This window comes from Coenobita brevimanus, chromosome 6, assembly GCF_032717465.1.
Source record: "Coenobita brevimanus isolate Jiangsu-jjx chromosome 6, ASM3271746v2, whole genome shotgun sequence".
In the NCBI taxonomy this organism is placed as follows: Eukaryota; Metazoa; Arthropoda; class Malacostraca; order Decapoda; family Coenobitidae; genus Coenobita; species Coenobita brevimanus.
The window spans coordinates 61,620,989-61,634,036 of NC_136959.1; the positions used below are offsets into that span (position 1 = coordinate 61,620,989).

Sequence of the window (13,048 nt, forward strand, 5' to 3'; positions counted from 1 at the left end):
TTAGAAGCCCCTGGAAGCACTTACAAGCCCGTGGAAGCCCTTAGAAGCCTTTGGAAGCCTTAGAAGTGTCTGGATGTCTTTAGAAGCCCCTGAAAACCCCTTGAATTCATTGGAAGCCCCAAGAAGCCCCTGGAAGCTCTTAAACGTCCCTGAAGGAGGCAAAGGATCCGAGGTATCTTTAGTGGCGACGCGATACTAACGGCCCCCTTGATTCAACGAAAAAGATAATAGGACGTCTCTGGATGCCCCTAAAGGTCCCTGAAAGTCTCTTAAAAGCTCCTGGAAGCCTTTGGAACCCCCTGGCAGCCTGGAGGAGGTAAAGGATCCGAGGCATCTTTAGTGGCGGCGCGAGTTCCCAGGGAGGGCCCTCTTGTGCGCTGGAAATCCAAGGCAGCTGGAAAGGTCAAGGAATTTTTTGACCGTCCTTGCACCCGGCCCTTTCAATTCCTTCCCTCCTCCTCCCATGAAAGAACCGGCGCAGGAGTCTGGCTGTCGAGAGAGAGAGAGAAAAAAAAAAGAGGAGAAAAGGAAGTGTTCAATTGGTTTCATAAAGCGGAACTTAAGGACTGAGGAATGGTGAAAAAAGAAGAATAAATATGACCTAGGGGAACGAACCACGCTCTCTCAATTTAACTTAGATTAAACCTGTCTCTCTTAACCTTAAATGCTGACCTGTAACCGTAGATTATCACCTGGATATGGTGCTAGTCACGAAAAAGAGCTACAGAAAGAATGCAGAGCCGCAGAACCACACTCTCTTCGATTTAACTCGGCCTAAAATTTGTATCCGTCTATCTTGAACGCTAAGCGGAATCAGTGGTTCAACACCTGGATAAGATATGATGCAAGTCACGAAGAAGTGCCACAGAGAGGATGCTGAGATGTAGCAGCATCTTATCCCGCCACTAAGCTACATGAAACAGGCAGCAAAAGGACGAAAATCGAGGACACTAACAGGTCTCTCTCTCTCTCTCTCGTAGTGAAGGGAATAATCTCGCCTTGCATTCACATCACACACAAACATCCCTCTTGGAATCCTTAAAGTTGATCTAATATCCCTCGTCACTTACATGCACGAAATGAACCCCGGACAAAAAGCATTAAATTACGCAACTCTGCATTTGAATCCCAAGCAGGAAGTGAAGGAAAGGGACGTAGTTTCGATTCCCGTCCGATCTGAATGACGGAGACAGACGATGGATGCGGAAATTTACGATAATTTGGAGAGTGTGATTCTGTATATATAAGACTTGAGATGATGCAAATATAAAGCTTCTAGTTCTTGGGGGGGAGATAAACAGGGGCTTTACAATTCTGTATGTAACCTGAAAGCATATGACTGACTTTATAATTCCACATATGACCTGGGATTATACCTTCGTTTTATATACTTACACACCTGCCCCCGGATAATATAATCGGCTTTATAATACCACAAATTACTAGGGATTATTGTAGATCTTCTGATTCCATACCTGACGAGGAATATTATCAGCTCTATAATTCCATACCTAGGTGAGATAATATACTCTTCATTCTAAATCCACAGGTGACCCAGGATAATACATTCGATTTTAAAATGCGACGCATGACCTGGCTTTACAATTCCAAGGCTTACCAAGAATAAGATCATCGCACGTCACAAATGATCTGGATTAATGACAACTCCAGAACTGACCAAAAATAATGTCATTGTTTTATTTTACGATTCTATACCTGACCTCACTGGCTTTACAATCCCACAGCTGATCTGAAATAGTTTTACAATTTCACAACTGATCCTGGAATATTGTCAGGTTTATAATTCCACAACTGATCTGGAATACTGTCAGTTTTTATAATTCCACAACTGATCTGGAATACTGTCGGCTTAATAATTCCACAACCGACCTTAGAGAATACCAGTCGCTTTGGAATTCCACAAATGACCACGACAAATAATACCAGCTTTACAGATATACAAAAGACCTTGAAAAAATATTAGTGACTTTGTATGCGGTCCGCAGAGGGTTGAAATCCAGGGAGTGGTTGAGGTTTAGTCTATACAAAGAAGTGCGATTAGTCAATCTTCCTTTAACTGTATGGACTGATTAGCCTAGCCCCGGCGCCCTACGTTCTTGAAGGTGCATTCAAAGTGTGTGGCGGTAAAACAAACAAACAAACAACAATTCCACTACTCACCCAGATCACCACCGTCTTCCCAATCCAACAACTGACCTGAAAAAAATTAATAAATAAAAACTGATATGTCTTCCAACAGAAATGATAAAAGTTCAGAAATCATCATCATCATCGACCCGTCTGTCTTTTTTTTTTTTTTTTTTTTTTCCACGGTATGGTCCAAAAGGCAAGGATAAAGAGAAACATTATAGAGTGAGAACTAATCAACTGCATACCTGATGAAAAATGGGCCACATACTCACTCAGTCACCATTCAAGCCCCTGGAATCCCACCTAAAGGCTGAAATAAACTACGAGGTACTATAATATACGTGGAGGCAGAGAGAGAGAGAGAGAGAGAGAGAGAGAGAGAGAGAGAGAAGGAAACCAATCAAGAGAGAGAGAGATCCACCTCCCAAGACACGACACAAGACAGGCCACAGAAAGAGAAAAGGAGAGAAATTTGTGGGACATGCCTGAATCCTCCCCCTCCCCCTGGCTCTCTCTCTCTCTCTCTCTCTCCCCTTCCCGTGGTCCCTACCCCCCAGGACCCCCCCGAGCAGATCAAAAGAAGGAGGGTTTTCTCCTCTCTCTCTCTCTCTGAACTCTTTCTGACACAGTTCTTAATTTCACTCGGGTTTCTGAATTTTTCTGTTGCGCGGGTGTGTGTGTGTGTGTGTGTGTGTGTGTGTGTGTGTGTGTGTGTGTGTGTGTGTGTGTGTGTGTGTGTGTGTGTGTGTGTGTGTGTGTGTGTGTGTGTGTGTGTGTGTGTGTGTGTGTGAAACCTATCGATCTCTATCAATTATCAATCTATCTGTCGTCTTGATTCCACTTTGACTTGGACCTTCATTCCACATGCATCGCTGGATCTTGATTTACTCTCTCTCTCTCTCTCTCCCTGGACGAGCGGGTTTTATGGGGTAAGGAAGCAGAGGAGATGGAGACCGAATAATAAAGTGGCTGAGTGGAACTGCCAAGAGCGCTGCCAAGAAACTACACAGAACCACACGGATACATAGATCACACAGACCCTGGGGCTTTATTTTTATTATTTATTTGTTTATTTATTTATTTATTGTGTCCGACTCTTGGTATAGGCTTCGCATCCCGTTCCCTGAAGCCCTACGTACCATACACCTCCACACGTCACCACTTCGGCGCTAACACCCACCGTCCGAAGTGAATACACGCTAGAACTGAAGCATTGGTCTTACAGAGGAAGTCGGTGGAGAGGGGCGCCTTCGCGTGGTGGCACCGATGTATCAGAGCAGGTCAACTTCCGGGTTACACAGGAAGTTAGAGGGAGTTTTCAGTGTATAAAAGTACAGAAAATCAATTTTATGGCTAAACACAGTATACTATTATCCTGTTCTATGTAACTGAATTTCACGGGTTGTTTGTTGCTTGCTTGTTTGTTTACTTGCATATCCACTTAATACCAGGCTTATTCATAAATCCTATACACTCGCCCTGTGTATGAAAAACATTATGAAACTGAATATGCAAATCAGTTTATTTATCTATATCGACACCCACTCGTACCTGAATATGCATTTTGGGGTACATACACACAATTAATATTACACACACACACACACACACACACACACACACACACACACACACACACACACACAATCAACATAAGGTGAAAGGGCTATACATAAGAATACAGCGAGATACAAAACGAAGCACATAATAAAATACAGGAAGGGACGGTACATACACACACATCCTAGGGGTACACTGGAGGGTACATTAAATTACGGAAGTGTACCTGTAGATTAAAGGGTACGTAAAACAGCACAAGTGTACCTGTAGATATACGGTATAGCACGTGTGCAAGGGTCTGGTGGGTGCTGATATGTCCAGGGGATGTGGGCAGTGACAAGCTGGGAGAGTGATGGGAAAGACGGTGGATGGATGGGTGGGATGGGGGATGGAGGGGGAAAATGGATGGATGAGCGGGTGAGGGATGGGGGAGAGGATGGATGAATGGGGGGCAGGGATGAAGGGGCAGCATGGATGGATGGATGGATGGATGGGATGAATTATGGGAAAGGGAACAGAGAGGGAAGTTAGATGGATGGGAATGAGAACAAAGGAGGAGGATGGATGGGTGAGAGAACTGAGAAGGAAGTTGGATGGATTGAAGAGAGACTTGAGGAAAATGGATGGATGAGGGAAGAGAACAGAGAGGGAGGATGGTCGAATGCATGGAAGGGTGGGAGGAGGACGAACAGGATAGGGCGAGGAGGAGAGGACGGCTGGATGGAAGGAGGCAGAGATTGATGGTGGGACGGACAGGATCGGGTGAAGGGGAGTGAGGGTGGGATGGATGAGACGCTTAATGGAGAGGATAAGAGAGGGGATGAAGGGGACAGAATGTATGGGATGGAAGGAGTAGCTGGGCATGATGGACTGGAAGAAGGAAGGCTGGGGTACAAGAATAAGGGTTAGAACTGAGAAGGAGTCACGTTCTAAGACGAAGGTAAGATGAAGAAAAGAAAGTTATACAGGATGGGGAAATAGGGAGGTTAACCACTTCACACTGATGACCTATTGTCATTTTTTTTTTGCCTCCAGACAATTCTATTCAGATTTCGAGTTTCTTTTCTTCTTCTTCCACTTCTTTTTTTTTTTTTTTTAGGAGATACATACAGCTTTCCTTAAAATCCTCAGCACTGGCCTCCCCTGCGCTGAATAAAATCGTCTGGCAGCAAAACTTAAGCTAAAGAAAACCAAAGTCAACGTAGTCCTCAGAGGAGGTTAAGAAGGGTGGAAGGAAAATGGTGGTATGGAGGGAAGGGAAGGAGGTGGAAGCAGCAGGGGTTACAGGATAGGTGAGGAGGGGACGAGATCAGCATGGATGGGGTTGGGGAAGGGGAGAGGTGGGGACAAGACCAACATGGATGTGGTTGGGGAGGCACGGGGAGGATAGGTGGGGAAGGGAGGAGATCAGCATGGATGGGGTTGGATAGGGAGTGAGGATAGATGGGAAAAGAAAGGGGTGAAGAGAGACAGGGTGGGGGGTAAATGAGGTTGGGTGAGGCAGGGAGAGATGTGGCAGGCGAGGTAAAGAATGATAGAGAGGGGGGGAGAAAACTGAAGCCGGAGAGAAGTAAGGAAACAGGGAAGTAAGGAAAGAGGGAAGGCTATGGGGAAGGAGAGGTAGAGGAGAGGGTAAAGAAGGGAGAGGTAGGGGAGAGAAAAAAAGAAAAAAGGAGGGGTAGTGGAGAGAATGGAGAGGTAGGGGAGAAAAAAAGAGAAAGGAGGGGTAGTGGAGAGAAAGGAGAGGTAGGGGAGAGAAAAGAGAGACAGGAGAGACAGGGAAGAGATAAGATGGAAAGGAGAAGTGGAGAAGAGAAAAGAGAGAACGGAGAAGCAGGGGAGAAAAAAGAAAGGATGGAGATGTAAGGGAGAGAAAAGAGAGAAAGGAGAGGTTGGGGAGAGAAAAGAGAGAAAGGAGAGGTTGGGGAGAGAAAAGAGAGAAAGGAGAGGTTGGGGAGAGAAAAGAGAGAAAGGTGAGGTAGGGGAGAGAAAAGAGAGAAAGGAGAAGTAGGGAAGAGAATAGAGAGAAAGCAGAGGTGTTGCAGAGAAAGTGAGTCTTGTGATGCGGACGAAAAGAAATAAGGCAGAGGAAGAAAGAGAATAAAGAAAAGAAAAGAAGAGAGAGAGAGAGAGAGAGAGAGAGGATGAAAGGAGGGAGGAAGAGAGTGAGGGAAGTGAAGTGGTCTGAAGAAGAAAATGGGAAGCAGTAAGTGAAGATAATGGAGCAATGATGGAGAGAATATGTGGGAGGAGGAGGGAAGGTAAAGGTGATGGTGATGGAGAATATGAGGGATGATGGTGGGGTTGGTAGTGATAGAAAATGAACAGGAGGAAGAAGGAAAGATGATGATGATGATGATGATGATGATGATGATGATGATGGTGACGGTAAATAACGATGATGATGATGATGATGATGATGACGGTAAATGATAATGATGATGGTAAATAACGATGATGAATATGATGACGGTAAATAACGATGATGATGATGATGATGATGATGATGATAATGATGATGACGGTAAAATTATAACGATGATGATGATGATGAAGAAGGTAAGTAACGATGATGATGATAAATTGAAGAAGGAAAGAAGGGGAGGAAGGAAAATGAAGATAGGAAGAAAAAAGGAAGACTGGAGGAGAAAGGAGGAGGAAAATGAAGGGGAAAAAGAGAAAGAGGAAGAAACTGAATAAAAAAAGAAAAGGAGGAAAATGCAGATAAAAAAATAAAGTGAGGAAAATCAGAAGAGGAAAGAAGAAAAGATGAAAGGCTTGAAAAGAGAAAAATGAGAGAGAGAGAGAGAGAGAGAGAGAGAGAGAGAGAGAGAGAGAGAGAGAGAGAGAGAGAGAGAGAGAGAGAGAGAGAGAGAGAGGAAAAGTGATAAAAGACCGACAGATTAGGAGCGAATAGGATGAAAGAGGAAGAGATCAAACGATGGAGAGAGAGAGAGAGAGAGAGAGAGAGAGAGAGAGAGAGAGAGAGAGAGAGAGAATAAAGACACCAAAAATAATGAGACAGCCAAATGAAAAAATGAAAAAAAAAATGGCAAAAATAAAAAGATCCAAACAATTATATAATACACAAATAAACGTCTCAAGAAGCAAGTTAAGAGGAAGAGAAAGAAGATGCTGGAATATAAGACAAGGAAAAAGGTAAAAAAAAAAAGATGCTTAAAACAAAAGAATGACGAAGACGCAGACCGAGGAAAAGCGTGGAAATAAAAGAGGAGGAAAGAGAAAAACGTAGACTCTAAAAAAAAAAAAGCGTATAAAAGATGAAAAAATGCTCCCCCCCAAAAAAAATAAATAAATAAAAAGGAATTCAAGAGAGATGCTGAACTAAATGATGAGGAAAAATGTAAAAATAAATGCTAAAAATAACAGACGAAAGACAAAGCAATAAAGACAGGGACGAAAAAGAGAGAGAAAAAAAAGTTACGAGAAATTAAAGAAGGAACAGAAAAAGAAAGACCCAAATTACAATTTAAAAAATGAGAAAAAATAAACTGCACTGAAAAATAAGGGAAGTAAAAGTGAAAGAGAGTGGAATAAATTTGATAAAGATGACATTTAACATAGGGCAATACAGTCGTTTATTGAGGGTTATGACTCGAAATGAAATGTGGAGGAGGAGGAGGAGCAGAGAGAAAGAGAAAGAGAGAGAGAGAGAGAGAGAGAGAGAGAGAGAGAGAGAGAGAGAGAGAGAGACTTCCAAGCCCCCTTACGCTCCCAGTGCAGTAAGGTCGACGCATCCGTTCGGGGGTACCATAAAACGATCCTTAGGAGCTACGAGACGTCTTGCCTTTGCTATCACCCAATATTTTTTAACGTGTGGAGGATACGGCGACGCTGGGAGGTGTTTTACGACGGGGAAAGAAGAGGAGGGAAGGAGGGAAAGAGGAGAGAAAAGTGGGAGAAGGAGGGGAGAGAGGGAGAAAAGAGAGATGAATGTAAACTAACTATGAGAGCGAGAGAGAGAGAGAGAGAGAGAGAGAGAGAAACCCCACTACCAACAATCACCATCCTCATATACACACACACACACACACAATCACACCATACACCTCCACAATCCCACACCATCAGCCCTCTAGCGGCCAAAACATGCTCTAATAATTTACACAACATACACCAAACGATTTTTTTACACGGATAGTCACAGTCAAAAACCGAATTACTTACTGATTATGCCATTTATATTTATTATAGATTTGAAATGCGCTAATACCATGCTCAATACAGAGATTCTCCATAATATTTCTCCCCTGATTTATTCAATACATATTATACTTTCAAAAATTATATATACAGGGTGAGGAATTTACATAGACGGCAGGTATATGAATCTGTATATGTTCTGGTCTTATTTGGCGCTATGTTTTCATTCTGCTCTTCCCCCACTACGAAAGGAGGAGAGAAAGTGGAAGGGGAGGTAAATCAGAGGGGAGAAAAAGGGAGAGGGGAGATAAATGAGAGGGGAGGGGAAACGAAGGGCAGGGGGAAGGTAGGAAAGGTGAGGAAAGGGAGAGAACGGAGAGGAAATGGAGAAGGGAGGAGGAAGGAAGGAGAGGGAAATTAAGGGAGAGGGAAGATGGGAGAAAAGGAAGAGGGGACGAAAAGGGAGGTAAGAGAGGGGAGGAAAGTGGAAGTTAGGGAGAGAAAAGAGGAAACGGAAGGTAAGAAAGGTGAGGAGAGGAGAAAAGAGAAGAAGAGAAAAAAAGAAGCGAGGAGAGGAGAAGAGAGGGAGGAGAGAAGAAGAAAGGAAGGAAAGGAAGGAAAAGGGGAAGGTAGGGGGAGAAAACGGGGACGGGAGGGGGGAACGGAGGAAAAAATAGGAGCCAAGGGAGAGAAGAGAGGAAATGGAGGAGAGGTGAGGGGTACCAGAAAAATTAGGCTAATTTTCCTGTGTTCCTCTTATCTCACTTCCTCTCTCTCTCTCTCTGCATCATCTTCTTCTTCTTCTCCTTCCCTTCCATTTCTCTTCCCTTCTCTCTTCTCCCTTCATCTCCACTTCGCTCCACCATTTCTTCCTTCCCTCCCTTCACGACCTTCCTCTCCTACTCCCTTCTTCTTCCCTCCGTTCTTCCTTGTCTTTCCTTCTTCCTCCTTCTCTTCCTCTCACCCCCCTCCTCCCAAGACAACAGGGCCTGAGGGTAAACACACTTTGAATACAACTTTCTTTCATCCCTCTCTCTCACTCACTTACCCACTCACTCACTCACCCTCACACTTCCTCTTCTCTCTCTCTCTCTCTCTCTCTCTCTCTCTCTCTCTCTCTCTCTCTCTCTCTCTCTCTCTCTCCTTATCCACCATTTAAAATCTATTGCGTTATGCAAGTGCGTACGTACGAGCGTATTTGTATATATTTATGCATGTATGTATGATTATATGTATGTATGTACAACAGGTATGTGCGTACGTTTGTTTATATGCAGGTATGTATTGTGTGCATGACTTTTTTTTCACTACTTCACTTTCAGCAGTTAATATTCAAACACTCATTGGTAACATTATTTCTTCCTCCTCTCATCTCTCCAACACATTCGCTTCTTTATCTCTCCCCTCCCCTCTCCCTTCGAACCCTAGACTGGAGGACACACACATCGCGAGGCGAGGGCGTTACCGACCGAGCCACTGCGGGAAGGCGTGTGAAATCCCCCAAACCACTTCCCCTACACGACCCTGAGATTCATACATACGTACATACACACAGGCATACATACAAACATACACACACATACATCACATCCTCCCATACCACTCTCAGCCTTTCACCAACAACAACTATAGTGTGTTTGTTTCAACTTGGCAAACATCCCTAACCCAGCTCAAGTGATGGCCAAGTGCTGTCAGAGTGGATGGATCGATTTGACTGGCAACCAAGAAGACTCATTCCTACCGCATAACTAAGCCTTACTGAATATTTATGCACCCATGAACTAAAATAAAAGTTATAGGAGTTGCTCAGTTCCGTCAGATGAACACAAATATTTCAAAATTTTCATAAAGTTTCATCGCCTTTTTTTTTTTTTTTTTTTTTTTTAACTTTCGTGTAACCTTGAGTCCTGTCGTTCGATCAGTTTTCGTCCCCTCTGCCTCCTGGTTCATCAATATTCTTTAGTCCCCCCCCCTCCTCTCTCTCTCTCTCTCTCTCTCTCTCTCTCTCTCTCTCTCTCTCTCTCTCTCCAGTATCTTTTGTACCGCCCTGTCTATCTCCCTCGCATCTCTCTCTCTCTCTCTCTCTCTCTCTCTCTCTCTCTCTCACACAAACAACTCTCGACCCTCCTCCGTCAACTTTCACCTCCATTTAACTTTCTACCTCCTTCACCTTTCAACTTGGCCCAACTTCAGGCCGCCCTCCCCCCATCCCCCTAAAAGTCTACGCTTTCTCAGTAATAGCATTTTGGGACGTATTTCTCGTTGGTTTGGGCTATTTCTGAACATAACTTCGTTGGCGACTTACTCTGAACTCAACACATTTATTTTTTTCACCGGGATGATGTGTTTATTGTTGTTACACGTGAGAGAGAGAGAGAGAGAGAGAGAGAGAGAGAGAGAGAGAGAGAGAGAGCGTAATTCCCGTCCCTTCCTTTTTGCTTCCAAGGATAAGAATAAATTTGCATCCTGAATGAGCCTCTGACGTAACGAAATAAGCCCATAAAATTAATGGGAAAAAAGTAGAAGGGAACATCTGATTATTATCTATCTACCTGTCTATCTATCAACTAATCTCTATCCAAAGTAACTTATAATTCTGGTGGCGCTGATAAAAGTACTGATTTTCTTGTCCCGGGTTCACGTGTATGGGAACCCGATGGACTGCAGGCTTTTATTTCCATCATCCAGCAGTCCACCATCCTCCCTTCGTGGAGCAAGGAGGGAGGTGAGGGATGTTTGTCTGACCGGAGAGGGGAGTCGCATGGTAAGATCAGTGCCACCACGTGAAGGCGTCACAGAGAGAGAGAGAAAAAAAAAAGTAGAAAAAGAAAGAAAAGAATTATAATCCACAAAAACAGCAAGATACTGATGAAAAGAAAGGAAGGAAGGAATAGGAGGGGAAAAAAGGGGAAGAAAACTTATCGAGTGAGTAATAAGAAAAAGGAAAACTGGAAACAGCTTCAAGACACACTAAGACACCAGGTAAGAATAACAAGGAAGACAGGGAACGAAGACATATGCTTGAAACCTGGAAAACAATAATGTACAGGCGAAAGATATGATAGTGAAAGAAGGCATTTATACAGAAAAGAACTGAGTCTTAATATAAAAACTGATGCAGAAAGATAACAATGGAACATATTTTTAGAGAAAGAAACTAGAACTATCCACAGGTGTGTTAGAGCAAATAAACACGGAAGAATTCATTACATACAAGTAATTAAGCCGTTAAACACGATACGGGGGACACAAAAAGAGGGAGAATTATTACATCAAGATGCTGAAAATGGACAAAAATGACAAGGAAAACTGAAATGAATGGAAGAAATTTATTACAAATGTATAATATATATATATATATATATATATATATATATATATATATATATATATGTGTGTGTGTGTGTGTGTGTGTATGTATACACACATACACACACACACACACACACACACACACACACACACACACGCACGCAAGCACGCGCGCGCGAAAACCTATCCACCTCACAAATTTCCGACAATCAGCCCACTGACACACTGTTCGTTCATCTTAATTTGGTGCAGGTTTTCGTCCTTTTGCAGCTTATTTCACGTACCTCAGTGGCAGAAACAGGCTATGATAGGGCTCTATATCCTTACCATAGCACTCTTTTCGTGACTAGCGCCATATATTTGTATTAATCTCCTCCAGTAGCTCACCATTCATTTTAAGTCAAGTGAAAAGAATCTAGTACGCTTCCTAAACGTACAGGAATACGATCGCTATTCTATTTCCAACTAAAAATGGGGGAGAGAGAGAGAGAGAGAGAGAGAGGAAAAGAATAATGGCTGAGAGATTTATAAACGGGCAATATTTCAGTTTTTTTCTCGTTGCTACAAGAGAGGGTATTTCAATGGGATATGACTATTCTATTTTGATATATCTGAAATTGAAAGGGAATGGGGATTACAAAAAGGTAGCTACCGTGTAAAAGTGAACTCACTCTCTCTCTTTCTCTCTCTCTCTCTCTCTCTCTCCAACTTATGAGAGACCCGCAACAATGAAGGTTTTACTGAAGGCTGCTGGAGAGGGAAGCCTTCATGTGGTGACAAGGATATGGCCGGAGGGAGGAGCTGCCCGGGTATACAAACGTTCCTCAGTTCCTTCCCTATCACCAGGAAGGAGGATGGTGAACTGAAGAAAAAAAACAACTTCAACCTGCATTCCACCGGGTTCACTACTACTACTATTACACCGATACTACTGCTACTACTACTACTACTACTACTACGACCATCACCAGTAGCACTACCATTACCACCGCCATCACCACCACTACTACTACTACAACTACTACTACTACTACCACTACTGAAAACTATACCTAACCTTTCCAGTTTAAAAAAATATCTAAACCAGCTAAAATATAATCCCAAGGAAAGAGAGAAAGACTAATAACAATCAAAACGTCCTTAAGAACAAAACAATTAAGGACAATTAAGAAGATAATTACTTAATAAACTGTAGCGTCGACTAGAAAAAAAGGCATGGTAATAATAGAGCAAAAAATTATATTAGTGACCCCCTAAGGACCTATAATTACTGAAGGTCGAGATAATAAAGGATAATTAACCTGTTTACCTGGCCGGAATTAATAATGATATAATATTTTCAACACTGCTACAGCTTCTATAATTTTTTTTTACTTTTATTTGGCCTAAAATTGCCCCATCTAGACTTATCAATACCATAACTTTAACATTTACAACAACATTATTATTATACTTTTTTCACTCTAACTTGGCCTAAAAAAAAAATACCTTATACCATCACTACTACTATTTCTACTACACTCTTTTTTCACTTTAAACGGCCCAACATTGCCATCTCTCCATCTTGAATCCTGAGATGTAACAACAGATTGACACTGGAATATGCTGCTGGTCACGAAGAAGTGTATGGAATGAGGTAGAGCCAAATTATTGTTTTTTTTTTCTCCTTTCTAGGGTCTGGTTGAGGTGGAGTAGGGAGACAGGTGGAGATGGTGGTGGAGTGGAGGTGGGGGTCCGGTGGAGGTGGTGTGGGGGTGGGGGAGTCTGGTGGAGGTGGTGTAGGGGTGAGGTGGTGGAGGTGGAGTGGGGGTGGGGGGGCTGTGGAGGTCTGGTGGAGTGGAGATGGGGGTCTGGTGGAGGT

The 13,048-nt window shown here is 43.0% G+C and overlaps 1 protein-coding gene across 1 annotated transcript in view; it reads right to left on the reverse strand.

Annotated features, from left to right (window-relative positions):
- Positions 1 to 13,048, reverse strand: part of LOC145401408 (uncharacterized) — a 205,482-nt gene continuing 192,434 nt past the window's right edge. Inside the window, exon 82 of the mRNA XM_080273750.1 lies at positions 1 to 149. Coding sequence (XP_080129876.1) covers positions 1 to 149 — 149 coding nt within the window. The remainder of the gene's footprint in view (positions 150 to 13,048) is intronic.